The 25,441-nt window shown below is 46.7% G+C and overlaps 1 protein-coding gene across 1 annotated transcript in view; it reads right to left on the reverse strand.

Moving 5' to 3' along the window:
* LOC144953548 (uncharacterized) overlaps positions 1 to 25,441 on the reverse strand; it is a 155,260-nt gene that overhangs the window by 126,961 nt on the left and 2,858 nt on the right. Inside the window, exons 1-2 of the mRNA XM_078884101.1 lie at positions 24,931 to 24,972; positions 16,072 to 17,079 (exon numbers count right to left, since the gene is read on the reverse strand). Coding sequence (XP_078740227.1) covers positions 16,072 to 17,069 — 998 coding nt within the window. The 5' untranslated portion in view covers positions 17,070 to 17,079; positions 24,931 to 24,972. Of the gene's footprint in view, positions 1 to 16,071; positions 17,080 to 24,930 lie in introns of the transcript that reaches the window.

The following is a 25,441-nucleotide window of genomic DNA, read 5'->3' on the forward strand; positions in this document are numbered from 1 at the left end:
GCTGACGCTGGCTCAGGACCTGGGGGTCCCCATCAACACGGCTGACGAGGTGGACGTTTATTCGTTGCAAGTTGCAACGAGCATCCAGGCTCATGAGGTCCTAAAACGAAAACAGCCGGTCGTCTGCGCTTCTGCTGCGGTCTCAGCTCCTGCCCCGGTAGACACCGAACCTCAAGTCAGCCGCGCACGGGAGGAGGCATTCGCTGCAGCTCGACCGGGGGATTGGAGGTCGGGGTCGTTCGCAGAGGCGAACGACCCGCAAGCTGGAGCAACCGAGACCTGCGACGTCCCTCGTCACGTGCTACAACTGCGGCCTTCGCGGCCACGTGGCGTCCGGGTGCCGTGCTCCACGTCAGCGTGCCGCGGGACCTCGACTGGACGACGACCAAGGCCCCAAGTCGTCCCAACTACCCCCGGCAAATCGCGGTACTACACATGCTCGGTCCGCATACACGTCACATGTAGGCCGCCGCTTCGCGGCTGAGGAGGTGTGCATAGGGGCCGGGGGTTCGGTTCAGAAAGGGGGGTTCGTACGCGGGCCGGGAGAAATTGAATGGTCCGAGTTGGGCCACAGGATGGTGGCCACGTCGGCCGGGGCGTCTCTGGTTACGGGTTTTATTGATGGTATCGAAGTCAGGGTGCTGGTGGACACGGGGGCGTCAGCAACTATCATCTCTGACCTTATTTACAACATTCTCCCCGTCCAATGTCGGCCTCTGCTCCCGGTAGACGTGCCATGTTACGCGGCAAATGGGGACTCGTTGGGCATTGTCGGCCAGATTCGGGCGAGCATTTGCATAGGGGATATTAAATTATCGGGACCTGTTTTGGTCTCTTCTTCCCTAGCGGTTCCATGTCTGTTGGGTACAGACTTTTTGGCTAAGATGCCCATTAAAATTCTGGTGGATCAGGGGTGTATCGAGCTGCCATCGGGTCGCCGTATTTCTTTTTTGTCTAACCCTACTAAATTGCGGACAGCTTGTGCGACGGTCCAAGCGCTAGCGACCCATACGGTGCACGTTCCCCCGGGTTCACAGATGTTAGTACCCCTCCAGTTGCGGAAGCCATTGGGTGGGGAGACTGCGGGGCAGGGCGTGCTTTTGGGTCCGTCGAACAGAGCTGTGGAGGGTTTGGACTTGGCGGTGGCTCAGACGTTGGTACGGGGTGACGGGGACCCGTTTGTCATGGTTTTGAACGCGGGTTCGCGGCCAGCCGTTATTCCGCAGGGCACCGTGCTTGCTCACGCGGCACCGCTCCCTGCGGAAGAGCGGCTTATTGCGCACGTTGATCCCGTCCCAGCGCATAAACTTCAATCGGGGGATGACCTGCAGTGGTTAGATTCGCTGTGTGCGGGCTCCAGTCATTTGTCGAGTGTGCAGTTGGGTGCACTGCGCGCTCTGCTCATCGAATTCTCAGATGTGTTCAGCAGGCACAAATATGATATTGGGTGCACGGACCTGTTACGCCACCACATTGAAACGGGTGACGCGGCACCGGTTCAGCAGAATCCGTTCCGGTTGAGTCCTACTGAGAAGGAACACGTTCAAACGGCCGTCAATGACATGTTAACCGCCGACATCATTTCGCCCTCATCCAGTCCGTGGGGAGCACCCATCGTTCTGGTTAAAAAACAAGACGGGTCCTTGCGGTTTTGCGTTGATTTCCATCGCCTTAATAAGATCTCCGTGGCTGATGCATATCCGCTCCCCAGAATGAATGAGTCTCTGGATGCGCTAGCTGGGGCACGGTATTTTTTGACGCTAGACTTACTGTCGGGATTCTGGCAATTACCACTCGACGAGGAGTCAAAACCTAAGACCGCATTCCGGACTCCTGTCGGCCTGTTCCAGTTTAATCGGTTGCCCATGGGACTCCATTCTGCTCCCGCGACGTTTCAGCGCCTTATGGAATTGGTTCTGTCAGGCCTGCAATGGGATACCTGCCTAATTTACCTTGACGACGTCATTGTTTTCAGTAGGACTTTCGAGGAACACCTCCAACGATTAAGGGGGGTGTTTCTGAGGATGCGGTCGGCTAAGTTAAAGTTTAAACCGGCTAAATGCCACCTGCTGCGGGAGTCCGTATGGTACTTAGGCCACATTGTCGACTCTTCGGGGATCTCCACCGATCCCGCGAAGACGAACTGCGTTGGTTCATGGCCGATGCCCACATCGGTTACCGAGGTCCGCAGCTTCATTGGGTTTGCTTCCTACTACCGTCGATTCGTTGAGCATTTTGCCACCATTGCCAAACCCTTACATGCTTGACGGCCAAAGGGGTCAAATTTCGCTGGGGGCCAGAGGAGGAGGCCGCGTTCTGCTCCCTTCAGGACGCCTTGGTGGGTGCCCTTGTGTTACCCTGATTTTACGAGACCCTTCCTGCTGGATACGGATGCCAGTAACACAGGCATTGGGGGGGTGCTCTCACAGGTGGTCGGGGGAGTCGAACGGGTGGTCGCTTACTGTAGCAGGGTTTTATCGCCAGCCGAACAGCGCTACTGTGTGACCCGTCGCGAGTTGCTGGCTATTGTCTTTTTTGTACAACAATTTAGACCGTATCTCTACGGCCGTCATTTTACGGTCCATACTGACCATGCGGCATTTCAGTACGCATTGCGGGTCGCCCAACCCTCGGGCCAATTGTCACGGTGGTTGGAGGTCCTCCAGGACTATCAATTTACGACTACTTACCGTAAGGGGTTGCGCCACACCAACGTGATGCCCTGTCGCGATTGTCGCCTCGTTCCGAATGTGCGTGTTTTATGGGGTCGGCGCGCTGTAAACCACATGTCGTTGTCCCCGAGGGTGAGTTTGTCGCGGCCGCGGATGCACCACTGGTTGATGTTCCCGCTACTCTTATGGGCGGAGACTCGCTCCTTTCACTGTCTCTCGTTGAGTGGGGCCGACTCCAGATGGCTGACAGCTCCCTACTTACGTTGCGTCGTCGGGTGGGGGGTCCCGAGGAGGGTCAGAAGGGAGCCGGCTCCTGGTTGCTTAAACAGGGCCTGCTGATGAGATGGGACAATATGTCCCAGCGGCACGCACTTGTCGTGCCCTCCGCCATGCGGGGATAAGTTGTTCTGGCCGCACACGAACGCCTCTTGCATTTGGGGGTAAACAAAACGCTCGCTCTGCTCCAGCGGGATTATTATTGGCCGGGGATGGGGAACGATGTGGTAAACATACTGAAGGGGTGTGTGGGCTGCGCTAAACGGAAACCACCGCCCGTCGCGCATAATCCGCCGCTACAGTCCATTCAGGTCTCGCGCACGAACGAGCCCGTTGCGCTAGATATTTTGGGGCCTTTTCCAGTGACGCCTAGGGTTAACAAGTACCTGCTGGTTGGGGTGGAATACTTCACTCGATGGCCTATGGCGTGGCCACTTGCCAACCAGTCGGCGGCGGCCGTGGCGGACGCCTTTGTCCAGGGCTACGTCTTGGACAAAGATGCTCCAGAACGCTTGCTAACCGACCAGGGGAAGAATTTTTCGAGCAAATTGCTGCATGAGGTGTGCGACCTTTTGGGTACAAAAAAGGTGCGTACCTCCCCGTACCACCCACAGACTGATGGGATGGTTGAGCGACTCCACAGAACTATAACTTCCATGTTGTACCAGCAGGTGTGCGAGACACAGGTTGACTGGGACTTGCAGGTCCCGGGTGTTCTCGCCGCCTACAGGATGGCCCCCCATGCAGCTACGGGATTTTCCCCATTTTATCTGATGTACGGTCGGGAGGCCGATCCGCCCATAGAGACCCAGCTGGGGCTTTCCGTGCCGCGGCCTAAATCCAAATTGGCCGACTATATTAAATTTAACATTGCGAAACTGGCCGAGGCACGGGAGGCTGCACGGCTGAATTCGAGGTCTCGCCAAATCGCTAACAAGCGCTTGCGTGCACGGAAGGTGTACGTGCATGATTGGAAACCGGGCGATAGGGCCTGGCTGCACTGCCCTCATGCGCCGTTGGCTACGTCGCCTAAATTACTGAGGCCGTGGCGGGGACCCGTGGAGGTCGTGCGACTGAAACCATTCTCGCCACCATATGGCCTTCCTTTATGTCATGATGATCGAGCATGTGATGTGACCGGCGACTCGGGGAGGGAAATGTCTCCGCCTGATCCTCACATGTCTTCGCCTGATCCGCTCCCAGGTGTCTCGGAACTGACGGCTGTCGACCGGCGGCAACCGGATCCCCAAGTCACGGGCGGGTCTTCCAGGCCTGCTCCATGCCTCCCGGGGCTGCCGGAGCCACCGGCCGATCTACAACGTCCCGTCCCGTACGACGGACCGGCCAGGCAGACTCGCGCTAGGTCATGACTGAATAAATGAGGGGGGGTGAGGGACGCGTCGGACGGATCGTCCCGTCACAGCGATCCCCGTCCGTCCTACCGCTCTATTGTTCCGTTCTAGGGGCGAGCGGGGGGGGGAGGACCAGGGGGTCAAAGAGACTCTGGACACGTCGGTTTTATGAAAAAAAAAAATTTTTATTCAGTTACTCGTCGGGTTGTACATTAGTTACTTGTTATTACTGAATAATGTTCGCGGTGTTGTGTTGTGTTGCGTTGTGTTGCGTTGAGTTCATGTTACGGGGCGCACGTGTAGAGTGGGGTTTTTTTTGTCAGCCGGGCCGGCTGCGAGCTATGTGGGAGGGGGTGATGTAGTGGTGATACGCGCTGGCAGGAGGGATCGTGAGGCAGCGCGTGGTGATTGGTTACATCGAGTGGGTGCTCACATCGCGGTCCGCATAGGCTCCGCCCCCTCGGGAGCGGAGGGCTATGTAAGGCGATGCGCGATGGTACTCGGGGAGTTGGTAACCAGTGAAGACAGAAGACGGAGGAAGAGATAGGCCCTGGGACCCCTAGCCCCGCTGCCCTTGTAAGGGCCGGGGTTCTGAGAGGCTCAGAGGCGAGGCCTTGGGATTCACGGTCCGACGCCCTTGTAAGGGCTCGGGCTGTGTAGCCCAGTGGTCGAGACCCGTAGTCTGACAAGAGGGGTCTGATAGCTCCCCGTAGGGAGAGCGTAGCCGGAGAGCCTGAGTCTAGGCAGAGGTAGGCACGCGTACCCTACGGGAGAGACTGAGTACGACCCGAGCCGGGTGTGTGTAGGGGTCTGATAGCTTCCCGTGGGGAGAGCGTAGCCGGAGAACCTGAGTCGAGGCAGAGATAGGTGCGCGTACCCCACGGGGAAGACGGAGTACGTGGCCGAGTCAGGCACGTGTGACATAGGTGTTATCTCGGTTGGGACTGTTACGTGTGCAACCGTTGTGAATAAAGAGTGCTGCCCCGTCAACTCGTCTCCCGCCATTATCGAAGATATTACATACACACCTTCTGTTGATAGCTTCGGTAATACATCTTTTGTACCAGATATAAATTTCTGTATTTTATGTACTGTGCCAAATCTGACTCGGATGTTTTGTTTTTCCAAACATCTGGCTAGTTTATTAGTTACTCCCGCAATGTACGGTATTTTGATCTAGTTAAGCGGCTGTCTTTAGTTCATGTGGGGATAGGTTGACAAATGTATTGATTAGGTCCATGGAACCGGTGTAGTTGAGCAAGGTACAACACATGAAGACAGATTATATGTTCGGGAAGTGTTTTTTCAGGACATTAAGTGTCAAAGTTCTCTCCCTTGAAAAATTCAAATGCGGCAGGCAGCTCTGGTTATTACTGCGGCTGCAGTAACCTTAAAAAAGTATGCACCATCTTCTTCACAGTGGATGTTAACATTCCTCCGATGTCATTCAAAATAAATAAGCCATTTCAATGGAATGTAAATGTTAGCATTTACCAAATTTTAACAAGTATCCAAAAGCGACCTACCTGAGATCAATCATCGCCCCCTACTGGCAAACGAAAGCCCACTTACAGACCGCTGCCGAGTCAACTCATGCGGCACAGGGAGAGTTACACCATGGGAGCAGCCGCCGACTGTTTGAAATGAGATATCATACAAGCCACTTTTGAGTTATTATGTCATATTAATAGAAATACCAATAATATTATTAGTATCTCAAGGTGCATGCTATGGAGCTTCCATGTCTCATGCTCCTGGTTCCAGGATCTACCCAACACATATGGTCACATATACTGGCTGCTCCTCCTCTACATGAATCAGAAATTCCACCCACACCTACACATCCACAAACGGATGTGATTTTTCCCGGGCTCCCTCAAAGTCCAAACTCTCCTCTGGCTTAATGCTGCCTTCATCGACGACCTGGAGGTCAAACCCTGGAGTCTTCATATCACCTTTCCTCCTGGCCATGTATCCAAGCTAGAATTGTGTTATGGTTCTTGCGTTACAAGCGATGGGCTTATTCTGGCAATTGGAATTTCACACCTCGAATGCAGACTCTGCTCCTTACGCGTGTTTCAGTTTCAAAACACTTCAAAGGCCCTCAAACACAGTGTACTTGACGGGGTTTTTTAATATGTTCCCTGGCGGTTGTGAAGATTTGATGACCGTGCAAACGTCTTCCCACACAGTGCACCTGCTGGGCTCCTCTTCTGTGCGTGTTCTCTGGTGTCGGTCAAGATTTGATGACCGTGAAAATAAATTCCAAGACTCGGTGCACAGTCGTCACCTCCCGTGGACGAGGCGAGTTCTGCTCTTGATAAGGTCACAAACGAGAGATGATAATGAGGCACTGACATCACCCACTCGTGATTTTGGGGTGACGTCTCCAGAGGGGGCTTTTACATATTTAAGTAAAAATGTGGTAAGCAATGTGGGATATCGATAGACACAGTTATTGATAAGTTTTATTTAAACAGATTGAAATGCAATAAAACCTAGACTAGAATACAAATCGGTAACAAAAATGAATGATGCATTTCAAATGTGCTCTTAAAATTGCCTCCTTGCTATGAAACAGATCAGCAGACATGATGTCTCTTTCATTTATCGGTCTCTCCACGAAACAATCAATGTTTTACACAAACTATAAATAGCAGAGCCTTCTGGGAGTGCATAATTGATTCAGTGCAAGCCACCTGTGGACCAGTATTGGTGTACAGTCTCAACAGCAGTCGGGCTTGCTTCAACCGATGGTTACGAACATCCAGATGTTAATCAGCAAGGAGCATTTCTAGTCCTAGTTCCACTAAATCTAAAAACCACGTAATACAAATTTTATATTTGTTTTGTGTATCTCCTATACGTAACTTTTAATTGGTATGCCTTGTAACTGATGAATGATGCGAATGTTCCTTATTTCAAAGACAATGACTTGTTCCAGAGGCAGATGCTTCCTGAATCACGAAAAATACCAGTTGACCCGTATCAGAAGAACAACAGCTCTCACATGAGTAATCTGTACAGGTTACTTCCAAAACACACACTTTCTCCTAACAATCACGTATTACATGTTTGACCCTTATAGACAAAATGTTACATGTACGCACAAAATCTTTATTAAATTAAAATTCTAAATCATCGATAGGCATATTGACAAAATGTAATAACTGCACTGAAATGTGCTTCATCACGTAATATCGTATTTACAAGAAGTTGATCTGTCGATGAGGCCTTCACCTGCAGCACTCAGATTGAGGGAAGCCAAGTGGTAGTGCATTATATTTGTTGCAGAGGTTCAAGGTTCAAATCCTACAAGCATCCCTGGTTAGTCCAGGAACATTAATTCCAAATATGCACCATCTGCTTAACAGTTGATTCTAAAACATACTAGTCATTCAATACGAGCCGATTGCATGCTGGCGTTGTGGTAAAAATGTTGCAAATGCGAAACATTACCCACAAATTACACAACTGAGATTACACATTCATCATCGCCCCCTATTGACAGACTCATGTCCAAATGCAGGCTGTTGCAGGGCCACCTTATGCCAAATAGGGGCAGCTGCCACTTGGGGGTGCTTGTATATATTGTCTTAAAAAAAGTATTTGTATTAAATTATGGTAATTTATGGAATATCCAATTACATGTAATTATGCAAATTAGTCCCAGTTTCATTGTCTAGGGCAGGGGTCCTCAAACGTTTTAAACAGGGGGCCAGTTCACTGTCCCTCAGACCGTTGGAGGGCCGGACTATAGTTTAAAAAAACTATGAACAAATTCCTATGCACACTGCATATATCTTATTTTGAAGTGAAGAAACAAAACGGGAACAAATACAATATATAAAATGAAGAACAAGTAAAGTTAAATCAACAAACTTGCCAGTATTTCAATGGGAACTATGGGCCTGCTTGTGGCTAATGAGATGGTCAATGTCCGGTTCCATATTTGTCACTGCTAGTCGTAACAAGTGATGCAAGTGTGCATCCGTTAGTCTAGATCTGGTTGGAGATTTCAAATGTTTCATTCTGGAAAAAGTCTGTTCACAGATATAAGTGCTGCCAAAGATGGTTGCCATTTTGAGTGCATGGTTCCTGAGATGAGGATATGTCTCAGAGGGGAGAGATGCATAGAAATTATGAAGGCTGCTTGACTTGAATGCATCTTTCAGAGAGTCACAATTCTGCAGTTCAGCCAGTTCCATTTGGTAAATTGTATCCACATTTTCAATGTCAATAGAAAATGGGTTCCGGAAAAGCTGTATGTCCTGTTCATGGAGATGAAGCTCTTTAAATCTAAATTGGAACTCCTTTTGCAATTTTTCCAGTGAATCCACACATGTTTTGTTTGGGAATGCAACCAATGGTTTTTCCGCTAACAGATTTTGAGTTGTGGGGAGATGGCAGAAGTTTTCCTCCTTCACTTGTTTGATGAGGAGGCCTAATTTTACTTCAAATGCTTTGACATGTGATTGCATATCACAGATGAGCTTCCCCTTTCCTTGAAGTTGCACATTGCAACTGTTGAGTAGCTCTGTTACATCTGTCAGAAAGGCAATGTGCCATTTCCATTCTGCATCATTGAGCTCTGGTACTTCTTTGTTTTTTGAAAGCAGAAAAGCTGTAATCTGTGGAAGTAAGTCATAGAAACGTTTCAAAACTCTCCCTCGACTCAGCCAACGGACTTCTGTGTGGTAGAGAACATCTTCATAGTCAACATTTAGCTCAGACAGAAATTCCTGAAATTGTCTGTGGTTTAGTGCATGAGCTCTAATGAAGTTAACACAAGATACCACAATTTTCATTACAGAGTCCCACTTCAGTTATTTACTACACAGCGCTTGTTGGTGGATGAGGCAGTGTATGGCTATTGGATGAGAATGGTTATGTTTGTCCATCTCTTGGTTAATGCGAGCAATTACTCCTTTCTTAGACCCCACCATGCTAGTAGCACCATCAGTTGTCACACTGGCTAGTTTAGCCCAGTTCAGCTCCAAATCATTCACAGTTTGGCAAACCTTTTCATAAATATCCTCTCCTGTAGTTGTTCATTTGATGCTTTGCAGTGCAGCAAGCTCTTCTGTGACTTCGAAATAGTCATTCGTCCCACGAATAAAAATTAGAAGTTGTGCAGAATCACGAACATCATTGCTTTCGTCGAGTGCCAAGGAAAAATAAAGTTTTTTTGCGTAGTTTTGCAAATGCTGATGCAAATTGTCTCCCATTTCTTCAATCCTCCGTGTAATTGTAGGTCCTGAAAGACTCACTGTACTAAATAAATCGGCCTTCTCTGGACACATCTCTTTGGCAACAGAAAGAAGGCATTCTTTAACAAATTCTCACTCCACGAATGGTCTGCCAGTGCACGCTATTAGCTTGGCAACTTGAAAACTTGCTCGCAGTTATGAAATATTTAGCTGCTTCTGCTTCAAAGTATTTTGCTGAGTTGTTAATGTATTTTTCAGTTTTAATATTTTATCTTTTCTCACTTATCCGACCAAACAATCATATTCATCTTTATGTTGAGTTTCATAGTGTCGACGTAAATTGTATTCTTTGAACACAGACACTATATTCTGGCATATCAGACACATAGCTCTTTCCTTGTACTGCATGAAAAAGTAATCATAAGTCCACTGTTCTTTGAATATCCTACACTCCGAGTCAATTTTTCTCTTTCTTGACATCATTGTTTCCTAGGGAGTTAAAATTGCTATTAGTAAAATACCAATATATATACAGCGCTACAAAAACAATATACCAGCAATAACTTTGCCCACACAGAGACATACAGACTGCACTGCCCATCAATGCAGTCTGATTGGGGGAACTCCGCTTTTACCCCAGGCTCACACTGGTGCGGGTGCCATTAAAAATTAATTACACCTGCAGTTTTGTTCACAGATCGCAGTTCGATCTGCGAACTCGCATAGGAATCTGATCGCATGGGGGAGAAGACCCATGCGATCCGATTCCACTGCAGGAAAAAAGAAGGCACATGTGCCTTTTTTCTTCCGAATCTAATGCAAGTTCAGCCATACAAGCATATGGCTGAACTCGCACTGCTCAGAGATCGCAACAGTATGACCCGGGGCTTACACAACATACAACATATAACCTCATACAAATGAATAGCAATCAGAATATAAATGCCCTTACTGTCATTTAAATTGGGTTTCCTACTCCTCGGCTGTCTGTCACTGACCAGCATGGAAAAACAGCAGGCAGCCCCTCCAGAGATCAGAGATCACTCTGTTATTACCCCTCTATCATTTACTCAGCGGTGCGTGTGCTGGGGATCTACATCCCCTGCACACAGGAATATCACTGGGAGTGGAGCCGAGGGGCAAGTGAGGGAGCTGAGGGAGGGAGAGCCAGTCAAGCGCAGCCAGGGGAGGGCTGGCAGCCTTAGGCCTGGGGGGCAAGTCCAGTCAATTGGCCCATTGAACCATTCACCAGCGCAGCCCAATGAGTGCCCACCGCCGCAGCTCAATCAGTGCCCACCGCCGCAGCTCAATCAGTGCTCACCAGCGCAGCCAAATCAGTGCTCGCCGCCGCAGCCCAATCAGTGCCCACCACCGCAGCCCAATGAGTGCTCCCCACCGCAGCCCAATTAGTGCTCACCAGCGCAGCCCAATGAGTGCTCACCAGCGCAGCCCAATTAGTGCTCACCAGCGCAGCCCAATTAGTGCTCACAAGCGCAGCCCAATTAGTGACCATGGGCCGGATAAATGTCCTCGGCGGGCCGCATGTGGCCCGCGGGCCGTAGTTTGAGGACCCCTGGTCTAGGGTGTATTAACAATCGTAATAATACAATAAAAAAAGATGTAATTTTATAAAATTCTGTAAATTTATGGAATTCTGTAAATGTATGCAATTATGCAAATTTGGCTCAGCTTCGTTCTCAACGGTGTATTGCCAATCGTGATAATACAAGAACGTGACTGTATGAAGTTATGCATGTGTATGTAATTTGGCTAATTAGGCTCGGCTTCGTTGTCTAGGTTTGTATTGACAATCGTGATAATACAAAAAAAGATAATTAAATTATGCTAATGTATGCAAATTAGGCTCAACTTCGTTGTCTCTGGTGTATTACCAATCGTGATAATACAATGATTCTCGCTTTCACTTTCACTGATTATGTTTTAGTGTAATTCTGTCAGGTATCAGAATTCAGATCTCACTGCAGGATACAGTTCTTATAATTAAGATTATGCATGAACTTAGGAAGGAACCACTCAGATTCTTCTAAGTTAAGCAACTTTAATATCTAAAAACACTCTAATATGCGAACACACTTCTAATCGGAATTGTCAACACCGTACTTCCTGAAGATGTCATACTCATTGATCCGTACAACTAACCCACAATGGTTACGTTTGTTAAAACTAAGTAACAGAACAATCGGCTAACTCCTCAGAGTAGCGCGACGATACACTGCGTTAGGGAAAGTCCTTAAAAATTACAATATTCATACGAAACGAGCTAAAGAAATATCTGCCCAATGGCAAAAGTAGACGTCAATTAATTCACTGGTAAGATTATGCAATTAACGAAATGTCCTGAAACAATAGTGTGTGTGCTAGTTGTGGCTGTTTGGCTAACAGATGCCTATCAATTGGCTAATGGGACATAGGTGAATTCGCGGGCAAGATTCTGTGATCAAAAGAAAAATCTCAACAATAGTATTCCTGTGTGTAGATTCGTAACATAGATGCTTATAAATGTTTAGTGTGTCATCAATGAATTCATTGGTAAGGTTATGCAATTAACGAAAACGAATGACTAAAATACTTCTAAACGACCGTATTCATGTAACTGAAGGGACAAAACAATGCTTTTCACGATCAGCTAATAGTTAACGCACCACCTTGGGATGGCAACCCTTTTCGAAACACAAAGATAACCTTTTGGAACAAGCTTATTAGTACCAATATGCGCGTTATGTGTGTGTGTTGTCTTATTGCTAACTGTTGAGTTAGCGGCTTCCGAGGTGCAGCGTTCCTTGTACCGAAAACACCTCAGGTCCCCAGCAGGAGCGCTGAGTTGGCGTGTTGTCGAACACACGGCGCTCTCGGCTGCTTCGTCAGTCTCTCTCCACCGCTGGAGTGGTTGCACCCTGGTCACGCTGTTGGCGGTACCCGTACTGGTAAGGATGATGAGCCCGGCTCCGTCTGCGTCGATGTGCGCGATGATCCTGTCACCAAACACCGCTTGCAGCTCGTCCGCTGGTTGCCACGCGTCACCCCCCTTGGCACCAGACAGTTGATCCTTGTAGACTGTGGAGAGACAGCGCCCCCCCCGCACCCCTCAAGAGAGTCCTCTTCCAGTTGTCTGTACGACGCGTGCGGCAGAGGACACGCTACGATCAAGTTATATCGTTCCGTGTCAGTCTCTGATCCGGCCTGTGGATTGCGATTTAAAGGGGCACTCTCATGAATAGTGGTTGCACCAGTTTTCCCTCGAAGGGTTGACTTTGATCTGAGCACAATCGTAACGAGTGTCACTCTTTAATCGCATGTTGGCGAAACACAGCGACCTCGCCCCCAGGAAGAGTAATGCTACAGCACTCTCCACCACGTTTGTATTGTAATACTGCGAGTACCACCAGCCTTGGCTGGCAGCCTCTCTGAATGACGCAAACATTTTGAAAAAAACTCTCCGTGATGCGTGGTTTCTGCCGATGCAGAGCTCCCTATCAATTTTGCCAGTCATGAGGGCAATCCTTGGAGCCTGCCACTCGCAGTACTGATTTCTGTTCTTGCGTTCTTGCTTATATCTGCATTTTTCCATCTCAGGCTCTTTCTTCTCACAAAGGGGCAGCTGTTTTCCTTTTGAAGTCGCTTGGGCTGTTTGTTGTCCGGATGTCTTGATTATCACCATGTTTCCATTCACGTTTTGGGCAGTGTTCCCCATGCTCCCATCATGGGGTGGAAGTTAAAAAAAATGTTTACACCTCTTATAGCATGGTACCGTACCACTTTCCACAGTTTTTACTCTGCAAGAGACTCAAAGTATGTTTTGAGCAGCGTTCAGCCCTCACGTCGCGGTTTGGAATACTTGCGTGGTATTTGATATGTTTGGGGGAGGTGCCCCTTGTATACATAATTTACTGCTACCATGTGCTTGTTAGCTACTGGAAGACAAAGGCAGTTGGTGAGGCTCTGATCCCGTGGAATACATATTATCTTGGTCGTGTGTGATTGACATATTTCACATTGTATCTCTTCTAAATGACCCTAGGTCTAATACTTTCTAAATTATTTGGTTCATGCTTAACCAAGATTTGTGGTATACCATAGTTGTTACCAAGAATATTCCGAGGGTTTTATTGACCTTTGTTCTCCGTCTGTATCGCCAGGGATCCATGCTTCTTATTCTCAAGTAATATTTTGATATTCTGAGGTTGAAGATAGAGCTAAGCTTTCAACTTTACTGTTGTATTTTAAAACCCCCAGTCAGTTCATAATGATGAATTGCCTTTGGGTGGATTTCGCTGTCCGGGGAGGTTAGTGATCCCTGATGTTTCCGTCTTATGTTTTTTTTATTGTGGGTTGTTTCCTTCATGACAGTCTTCTCTTGAAGTCAACTGGGGATTTCCCGCATAATCTTATTAGCCCCCCCTTGGGTTTGCCAGTTTTTTTTATTATATTTTATTACAGTGGAACCTCGGTATACGACCGCTTTGGAATATGTCGAATTTGGTATATGTCATGTTTTTTCGAGAAAAAATGTCTTGGGATACGACGCGCTTGCTAGAACTTGTATGGGTCGGGATGAGTCACCGCGTACAGTACCCGCGTATGCCCCGTTCACGACTGAAACAAAGCGAGAGGGGCGGGGTGGCGTGGGGGAGAGGGGCAGGGGAGAGGGGCGGGGGACGTGGGGGAGAGGGGTGGGGGGCGTGGGTGAGAGGGGCGGGGGGCGTGGGGGAGAGGGGCAGGGGGCGTGGGGGGCTGCCCCCACCTTAGTCTCGGAGAAAACAATATCATGAGAGCCCACCGCGTTGTAGCAATGATCGGCAACGGCGGAAGACTCAATTTTGCCGTGTTTCAAATCTGACTTGTGCTCGTGGACACGATCAGAGACATGACGTTTCGTTTCCCCAATGTAACAGTCACCACAGCTGCAACTCAGTTTATAGACTCCAGGGTATTGCAAGTCAGGGATGACATCCTTCACAGATGGAATTAGATCACGGATTTTATGTACTGTACTGAATCGGACTTGGATCTTATGTTTGTTTAGAATTTTGGAGATCTTTTTGGTCACGCCTGCTATGTATGGTAACGTGACAGTTTTGATCGGAGTTTCAAGTGGCTGTTTCTGTATGGTGGGGGAGACAGCTTGGCGGATGGTGCGTTCAGAGTATCCGTTCATCTTGAGGGCCCGATGTACATGTCTTAATTCACTGGCCAGGTGGTGTTGGTCAGAAGTACTCTCCTTTGTCGTATTTAATTAATTTACCCACCCAGCAGCATAACAAAAGGCGGCTTGAATCGTATTTAATTCATTCACCCACCCAGCAGCATAACAAAAGGCGGCTTGAATCGTATTGAATTAATTTACCCACCCAGCAGCATAACAAAAGGCGGCTTAATCCTAGCTGGCTTATCTACATATGCCATCTACATTACAAAGGCTCAGTTCCAGCAGCAGTACTGACCATTTCACAACTCCTCTCCCGCGGCCCTTCCTGGCTCCTCCCCCCTTAACCAGTATATAAGGTCGTACCTCTTGGGACTTCTCTTCACTTGATAGATATTTTGCTGACAGTTTCACCTGAAGACGGAAGCTTGTGTTATTATTAATTTTAATTTCATTTTTTACCTACGTTACTTTACCGAAAGAACTAAGAGTATGAATCATTGCAGTCACGAAAGCTTCAAATCTAGAATTACCACTGTACTTCCCAAGCAGGCTTGTGAGTAATTATCCTCCAGCTGTCTTTTTTGTGGCAAGGTAGGAGGCAGGGGGGAACTCACCCTTTCTGTGCTCGAGCGTGACATCCCGATCAAAATAATTACAAAAAAAAGGGCAGAATCACTCTTAATATACATTTTTGGAAAAGGCATATATACAACATGCTCTTTGAGTGTTTGTGATGAGATTTGATACAAAACTCCGAGTTGCTGAGGCAATTAAGCAAGCACCATATAAATGCTAATATTATTATAACATAGTGAATGCTTGGGAGCTTATTGGCTCTCGCTCCTGGTTAAAGATCTACCCAACCCACAGGTCCGCAAATACTGGCCGCTCTTACTCTGCAGGTTGAACCAAGGAATTGAGTTTTCAACTTCACGTTATTTTCATTAAAGGCCTGTGACAAGGGTGAATCTATTGCAGCTTCATTGTCTCAAGCTTACACATCTACCGGGTCTCCATTTGACTTTGCATTGTCTAGGAAGTCCACCCACACCTCCACTTCCACAAACTGCTGGGAGTTTCCTCGCTCTGCCTCACAGTCAGAATTCTCCTCCTGCTTCATGTGAGGGTCCGATTTTGGAGTTGAATCTTCATATTCACATTTTACCTTCACTTCTTCGTTCTTCACTGTCGCCTCTTCACATTTCACAGTCGCCTCTTCACATTTCACCTTGATACCTTCAAAAGTGTCCAAGTTGGGATTTTCTTCTGGTTCTTGTTTCAGGAGGGATGGGCCCATTGCAGCATTTTGACTTTCGCAAGTCGATTTCAGACCACACTCCATGGGGATCTTCTGATGCCTGTGGGCTCTCTGGTGTCTATTAAGATGTGGTGACTGTGAAAACGTCTTCCCGCACAGAGTGCACTTGAAGGGTTTCTCTCCCGTGTGTGTTCTCTGATGGCTCTGAAGAACTGATGACCATGCAAATGCCTTGTCACACACAGTGCACTGGAAGGGTTTCTCTCCCGTGTGTGTTCTCTGATGGCTCTGAAGAACAGATGACCGTGAAAACGCCTTCCCGCACACTGTGCACTTGAAGGGTTTCTCTCCTGTGTGTGTTCTCTGGTGTATTTTAAGATAAAATGAAATTAGAAATGCCTTCCCACACACACTGCACTTGAAGGGTTTGTCTCCTGTGTGCGTTCTCTGGTGTTTTTTAAGATATGACGACTCTGTAAATGCCTTCTCACACACAGTGCACTTAAAAGGCTTCTCTCCTGTGTGTGTTCTCTGGTGTTTTTTAAGATTTGATGACACCGAAAATGCCTTCTCACACACACTGCATTTGAAGGGTTTCTCTCCCGTGTGTGTTCTCTGGTGGCTCCGAAGATCTTGTGACTGTGCAAATGCCTTCCCGCACAGAGGGCACCTGAAGGGTTTCTCTCCCGTGTGTGTTCTCTGGTGGCTCCGAAGATCTTTCGACAGTGCAAATGCCTTCCTGCACACACTGCATTTGAAGGGTTTCTCTCCTGTGTGCGTTCTCTGGTGTATTTTAAGATGTGATGAATGTGCAAAAGCTTTTGAGCACAAACTGCACTTGAAGGGTTTATCTCCGATGTGTGTTCTCTGGTGTATTGTAAGATGTGATGAATGTGAAAATGCCTCCTCACACACAGTGCAGTTGAAAGTTTTCTCTCCTGTGTGTGTTCTCTGGTGTCTTTTAAGTTTTGATGACCATGCAAATGCCTTCTCACACACAGCGCACTTGAAGGATTTTTCTCCTGTGCGAGTTCTCTGGTGCTGTGTCAAATTTCCAGTACGATCCATGCTGTTTGCATACTGGTCGCATTGTTTCCTTCTTGACACAAGCTGTGCGGAGTGCCTTTGCTCCATCAGATCAATTCTGCAGAGGAAGCGTCAGAGGAAGTATCAGCTGCAGACAGAAAAACATATCCACACCATCTACGTCCGTATCGAGGCACAGAGGAATTAATCTATACAGTCACACATGAGTTGCATGTCTAGACTTATTCAGAGATTCATGATGTAGTGAAAAGGATTCCCCTATTCATCACACAGGCTGTTAAGGCACACAATGAGAGGGCAAATGGTAATAAATATGCCTGAATGCCCTAGTATCATCAAAATGAATTTTAACCCAAAATGCCAGTCACACAATTTCGGCTGTCTAGCTACAAAATAAATATTAAAAAAAAAGTTCAGATGACACAGCAACGGGTGTTTAAAATAATACTATTTGTATTATGCAGAAATGCATAAATTAATGTTCAATCGAAACTTCGAGGTGTGAAGCCAGGTTCAGATTTGCTTGAATGCTCGGATGAACAGATCTAACTTCAGCTGCATATGTGCTGAGATATTTTCCTGACTGTTTCCATTCTTATAAAAAGTTCCAGAAGAAAACTAAAATAAACTATTCTTTTGATTTAACCTCCATGTTCAATAGTTAATATACTTTACTAAAAATACAAAAATGATCCTGTCACACATTGGCATGATAAAAAGGTGGTGGTGTGTACAGAACCATGCCTGGCCACCTTCATCTGCTCAGTATTAATGCTTCCTCACTTCACCATGTAATTAATTTAAGATCAATAAACATAGCAGAGGCCCACAATAAGTTCAGCTTTCACTTACACTATGTAACACGATTTTTGTCCCTGGGTAGCAAGTGTTATTTTTTAATTGGTTCTGCATAAAAAGTATAGAAAATGGCTATTAATTCCAACACAAACTTTGCTTTTGTGAACAGGACTTTACGTGAAGGAATGACATAAATGCACACGTTTTCTCATTGAAAATAGGTAAATTGCAAAATATCACTGTCCTGGTCACAAAACAAAAGTTTGTGGGGAATAATAGCCGTTTTCTGTACTTTTGAGGCATAAGCAATTAGAAAATAACACTTACTACCCAGGGACAACATTTTTTTTGTTGCACAGAGTTATCAATCATGTTTGCTGTTGGCAATAATCAAACTAATTGTTGTTCATAAAGCAGTGAAATAACTGTGCTATAGCTCCCCACAAAGATAAACTCTTATATACACATACATTTCACATGTATCATTAACATATTAAATAAATAAAACATCCAGCATTCATGACGAATTGGAAGTTACCTTATCACATTGCTAATGCCATGATAGGTGCAATTTAAAATCATGTAAGTGTGGATTCCTTGTCAGCAGATAATGGGAATGATCCAGGTGTCAAGGAATGACTGACAGGTGAACCAGCTGTACTCCCCACTGTCTTGCTGGTTTTAGGAACCCTGCGTTCCACCCATTCACTCCTCTGACCTCATCGTTGTTGCAGAGCAAATATCCCTTAACTGCCCTGCAGCATACCTCAGGGGCCTCCTCCACAAAGGCAAATATTGACACTACTGATACTAGTCATTGGCGGTTCCGATCACCTCCACATCCTTCAATCTCTTCTCTAGCCAATGCCATGCCTGTTTAGCCTCTAAAACCTGGACTAACAGAAGCTGCTTGAGCACGTGGTAACTGGGAATGCGGGATTCATGACCGAACCAATGCAGCCTCCCCTGTCAAAGAGACTCATGATTCTATTCTATATTGATATATTATGGATCTGTAAGCTTAATACAAAATAGTGTGGTTGAATTAAGAGCTGGTCGTGAACACATTAAGCAGGTGTAGTAGAGTTCACGACTCTTGGACGCCGGAGTTGGAGGCACACGGGTTTATTACACACAGCACGGTTGTGGCATACAACTCTAGAGGGGGTGTCGGCCCCCTCACCCGGCTAGCTGGGGATACATGTGCTAGCTACTTTCTAGCCTGCCTCCTAGTCCTCCTCTAACGGGCTAGGGGAGGCTATCTGGCCCGACACTGGTAAGTCGGGCCCGGTACCCTGAGTCCCAGACCAGCGCTGACAAGAGCACCGGCTCTGGATCTCGGGACCACGCCGCTGGCTCGGTCCTGTTCGGCCCTGATAAGGACGGCGAACCAGGGGAGTCCAGGGCTCTAGCTAAGACGTCTTCAGTCTTCACTGGTTAGCTTAACAAGACTCCCGAGCCCTCCGATACATCCCCTTTTATACCCAACCCCCCGCTGAGGGGTGGGGCCCCGGGGGATCATAACTCCGAATCAGCCCCCCCGGGGTGCCTGGCGCGGACGTCGTAGAGAGCACCTCCCCGTGCACTCGCGTAGCCCCGCCCACTGTGTTTGTTTGCCATAAGCTGCCATGCATAACGGGCTCTCTCTCTAACACCCCTACACAGGTATGGGAGCTCCTCCACCACTTGTAGAACTGCCTGATTATTCATGGAGAGTTGAGCAGGTGCAGTGTTGTATGACATGAAATTCCCAGGCAGGTGATTTATTTTTGTGGAACATTTGCAAGGCCCCATTTCATGATGGAATTATCAAGCCACAGAACAAGATTCCCTAATTCCATCTCATTAAGTAGCCATTACCAGATCATCTATAACCAGGCATCGATTAGCATATCAGTGTAAACATAACAAATGCAATGGTTTTAATATGACCATTGGGAGCTTTTCAAACTACATAGTTATTGAAGATGCTATGTAATGAGAATAGGTTTTCCCCTTTTTTCTGGCAACAAAACAGGTGTTAAGATGTTAAAACACCAAACGGAAATGTTTTACATGGAATCATGTCTGCATTAACCACAATACTTGTGGTCAGAAAGCAAACAAAAAACGTACTCTGATAATATATGCATTATTCTTGATTTGAAGCTTTCGTGACTGCAGGAATCCTACTCTTTTGGTTCTTTCGGTAAAGTCACGTAGGTAGAAATGAAATAAAATAAATCATGACGTTTCAAACGCAACACAAGCGCCCGTCTTCAGGTGAAAATCGCGACAGCTGCGATGTCTGCTGCGAGCAGCACGATGTCTGCTCCCTTGTGAAGAGAAGCTGTTACCAGCAAGAGTTTATATAAGTTTTGAGAACAAAGGCAGCCGAATTAGTGTTAATGGGGTATTATAGTGTAAAGGTAATAAATAGCGTGACATGTTAAAGGAAATGAACTTAGATTAGCATGTTGGATTATTGTGCAAAGTTAATGAGCTTCCGTAGCGCATAATAACTCAGATTAGCATGTAGGATTAGAATATGTATTTTAATGAGCAAGTTAATGTCAGTCTATGCGTAACAAAGAATAGCATGTTAAAGTTAATGAGATAAGCATGTCAAAGTCAATGAGAGATGAGCAAGTCGATGCAGTCATGCCGGTGGTTGCATGTCCATATGTGACAAAAGCAGCCGTGTTAGCGATCCAAAAGATGACCGTGCTAACGCGTGAGGGTGCAGGGCATGCTCCTGCTACGGAGCTAGCTACTGCGGAGCTCGCTGCTATATTTGTTCTCATATTTACCACATTATCCTTCCCTATTATCAGCCCTGCGTTTTTGCCGCCAAATTCATCCACTTCCGGCTCCTTACCATCCTCTCTGCACGTACACGGCTCACCTCAAACACACACTGCAATATTTATGAAAAAAATATTTACATCTACGTATCAACACTACCGACCTCCTTCTACACAATCGCCTGGTAAGGAACACAAAGCGTGCAAATATACGCACAAGCGTTAAAATAATTATATATGTACACACACCACCACACACACACTATTCATACCCACATCAAGCACTACAAACAATTACTTCGTTCCTTTGCGGCTATTTCTTCACATCCCTACTACGATTACACATTCAACTATCATTTCCTTAACAATATATATATCGCATATATGACGTCACAAAGCTCTGCCTCCTCCCCCCCCAAAACCATATTTCCATCTTCAAAATAAAACATGCTTCAAATCGCTTTAAACTATTGTCGTTGTAGTGCGTATTTAATGTGGCACTGTACTCTGATGTTGTAGGAGTGTTGTTATAAACAATTAGTGTTGTTACAACAATTCAATATTTATTTAAAGTTGCGCATTTTGATGTGACATCACATTTCTCAACCCCCCTGTTGGATCTATACCTTTTTTTTAATTACTATTAATAATTATTCTGCCAACACATATAATTATTTCTTTTTAATAGACACGGGGCAACTTGGGAGCAAACAACGGGCGAGCGAAAACCCGTTCCCCCACTTCCACAGATGCGCGCACACCTCGCCTCAAAGGCCAGAAAGCATGAAAGAGGGCAATAAAATGTCATTAATTCCACACACACAAGCCAGGAGATGACCCTCATAAAGTTGGCAAGCAGGCAACGGCTCAGAAAGGAAATTAACACATGCCTCCGAAGATAAATAAATAAACACACGCGCAGGGTGCTCCCACCACGGAGCACAGCCGTCTTTGTCTCCCCGCAGCACGGACAGCAAGATTTTCGCACGCAAGCAAATAACATTTCCCATAGGGAGATCAAATCACGATGAAATACCGTGAACACGGCTACGACATGCATGGAGTCACTTACAATCAAATCACAATGAAACTAAGCAGCAAATGAGTCATTTCAACTTCCAAACCAAAAACAACTTAAGCGGTGTGAGACAAAGGATATAACGCCCAGAACGCGGGAGGGGATCATTAAGCTCGCTTAACGCGTAGGTTTTCGCGACAAATATTATTCATAATCAAAAACGTGGATTATGATTTTTATAACTCGGTGCGAACGCGAATCGTCGGTCTGGTTAATGGATAACTTATGTGACGCCAGTTCGCGAGGAAGCCCACCCCTCCTTCCAGAATGATTACACAGCTGTGTCTTCAAAGCTAATAAACACACGGACGGACACGCACACGACACACACGGACGAAACGCACACAACAAAGGACAAGTTATATGACCCGCCTTTGAACAACTCGGGAAAACTGAGTGGATTTTCCCGATATAAGCCGAAGGAAAATCCATTCAACAGAGATCTTTAGGGCTCCGGCCCCACCACCGTCTCCGGGCTACGGCCCCCACCAGAGATCTCCAGGGCTTCGGCCCCACCACAGATCTCCACGGGGCTTCGGCCTCCATCTCATCTCGTCTCCAGGGCTGCGGCCCCCACCAGAGATCTTCAAGGCTACGGCCCCATCTCATCTCAATGCCGACAACGAAGAAGCTCTTCCGTCATCCAGAATGACGAGGTTCGCGGGGTAGCGACGTGCATCAACAAGCTGAGGTCTGCACCACCTGAGAAGAATCGCTACCCTGAGTCGCCGAGCTGCGAGTGAAGCTGACGGAGATTCCAGCTATCACTCTCGAGCCAACAAAGACACCCAACGTCCAACCTGCAACGAACGAAGCATCGCTCATCGTCAGAGTGACGACCAGCGAACAACCTGCAGGAAGGGCGGAAATCGCCAAGCGTCGACCAAGCGAGCAAAGCAGAGAGCGCGAAGCAGTGGAGAAAGCCTGATCAAATGGCTGTGAGGAAGAGGACAGCGCCAACGCATGCGCCGTGTGTTTGATGCACACACCGACCAACACCCAGTGAGAACAACAAGACGTCCAGCAGCGACGACAGAATCATCGCGTAATACGACGGCGAGCGTCGTGCAAACTCAATCAAGCAGTGGAGAGAGAAAGCAAGACGGTCTCACTGCGGCCACGCCCAAGCGAGAGGAACTTCTCTGGCGGCGGGTTGTATCCTCTCACACCACACAAGCTAACGACACAACTCCCAGCTCTAAGAAATTTAATTAATTTTACAAGGGGACAACGCACACACAACACGCACACGAATAAGATTTTCAAAAAGTTATCTTTGCGTTTCAAAAAGGGTTGCTATTTCAAGGTGGTGCGTTCAAATCAACTGATCGTGCAAAGCAGTTGCTGCCGTCGAGTTACATGAATAAGAAGTGTTTTAGTCATTCAATTTCGTTAATTGCATAATCTTGCTCATGAATTCATTGACGTATGCTTTCGCCTTTGCATATTAGCGTGTCATGTGTTTGTTTAGAATTAAAATTGCTTAACACCAAGAGTTCGAGTGTTTCTTCCAAGTCCATGCAAAACTGTCTTATTCCTAAGAACTGTATCCTGCGATGAGATATGAAGTTGGAGACCTAACATAACATAAACACACTAGGATAATCGGTAAATGTGTAATCAAAGATAATCGTTTTATCCCGATTGATACAACTCTGGATAAACGAAACTAAACCTAATTATCATAACTGCACACATTAACATAATCACAAGCATTCGCATAAATTACTACGATTATCTCAGTGGTTATCATAATTTATGCATATTAATACACACATTAACATAATTTATGCGATTTACGCATTTTTCGGAAAATTATTATTTTTTATTATTTTTATCCAAATTTCATAATCCAACATATACAACACCCCCCCTCATCACACATCGTCACAAATGTATGACCCCCCCCCCCAGGTGCGTGACGTCATTTATGGATGGCCCCTTACTCTTTTTAATGCTTATAAATGATGCCATTCATGCAAGTGCTGTAATGGCTGCACATAGAGCTAATGAAACTCCTTAACACCAAGTTAGACAGCATGCCTGTGCTGCACCTACAGCTAATGAATATTCTGAACACTAAGAAGCAAGAACATGTTTGCCATGGCTGCGATGGCTGCACCTTCAGCTTATGAAACTCCAGTACAGCAAGAAGTAGGATGGCATGCTGCCAGTGCTATGCCTGCACCTACAGCGAATGCAACTCCTCAACAGTAATGAGCTACACAGAAAACCAACACAGCACAAATGGCTGCTGCCACAGCTAATCAAACTCCAGGCCACCAACAAGCAAGGCAGATTTAAAACAGCACTACAATGGCTGCAACCAGGTGCATACCCTGCAGCCAAAAGGAAAAGTTTTTCTTTTCCACACATTCCTCACTTCATTTACACTTCTGATCCATAAATTGACATTGGTTCCATGTCTACTTCTTGCAGCTACTGCCATGCAATGACATAGAAGGGAGACCCTCCAGGAATATGCTGCAACTGTACCATGTTCTTTGGGTCTTTCGGTAAAGTCACGTAGATAGGTTCAAAGAAAATAACAAAAAACTACCGACGTTTCAATCGCAACACAAGCAGTCGTCATCAGGAAAAGGGGTTAGCCTCTAAAGGAAAACTGTTTATACAGGTTTGGAGATGGGCGTAGCCCAAGTGTATCAGCAGCATCAGCAGCAAGGGCGTGGCAACAATGCCAATGTAGCATGTTAATGTAAGATCAGTTAACAGCCTCCACGGCGAGCGCACTGAGGTGGCTATGTTAATGTGAGAGATTAGCTTGTTAATGAATGATCGCAGAGCCGCCGCCATGTCTAGGTTAGCGCGCTAAGGTGGCTGTGTTAGTGTGAGAACTTTAACTTGTTAATGTAAAATCGGAGAGCTGAAAATAACAGCGAACATCAGAAGGTGGTAGGATGGGAACATCACAACCAGTTATAACTTAAATTGGTTGATCTTCTTGGTTCTTTCGGTAAAGTCACGTAGAAGGAAAATAATAAAATAATAAAAATAAAACATAATAAAATAATTCTCACAACGTTTCGGCCACAACGCAAGCAGCCGTCTTCAGGTGGAGAACAGGTCTATGTTTTATTTTTATTATTTTATTATTTTCCTTCTACGTGACTTTACCGAAAGAACCAAGAAGATGAATCCCTGCAGTCACGAAAGCTTTAAATCGAAATTTAAATTGGTTGATAACGTCCTTCCATAAATTAAGTTTGTACCAATCTTGGATGGCTTCATGAACAAATCTTCGTTGATAGCCAGTGGGTTTGCAAAGTACCTTCGTCTTAGAGAAATCAATTTCGCATGATCCTGTGATGCCACCGCCACGGAGCCGATCGGCGGGTGCCCCCACCTACGATCTCGCCGCCCCGAGCAGCGAGGCCGACGCTGCTTCCCCCTCACCACCCCCCACCTTATTCACACACTCACGCATTCCCCGCACACAAGAAGCGCGAGAGGAGATCCCCTGGCTGACAGGTTTTAACCCGAAAGCCCTCGTATAGGGATAATCTTCACGGTTTCCTGCGGCCAGGGAATTAGACGGTCTCCTCCCACGCTAACGCACACCGCGGCGTCGTGACTCGAGTGGAAAATTACATGGTCACGACGGGGCTGCCCAGCCACCGCGGTTAGGACACGCACCGCACATACACGGATCGGCGGGGCAGATAGGAAGGCAGGCAGGGACCCGCAATCCACAAACACGGCGGGAAAACGGGATCCCGCCCACTGTTCGACTAGACAGCGCAATACACAAGTGCACGGCGGGAAAACGGGGCCCCTCCCAC

Source organism: Lampetra fluviatilis, chromosome 78 (assembly GCF_964198595.1).
Source record: "Lampetra fluviatilis chromosome 78, kcLamFluv1.1, whole genome shotgun sequence".
Taxonomy (NCBI): Eukaryota; Metazoa; Chordata; class Hyperoartia; order Petromyzontiformes; family Petromyzontidae; genus Lampetra; species Lampetra fluviatilis.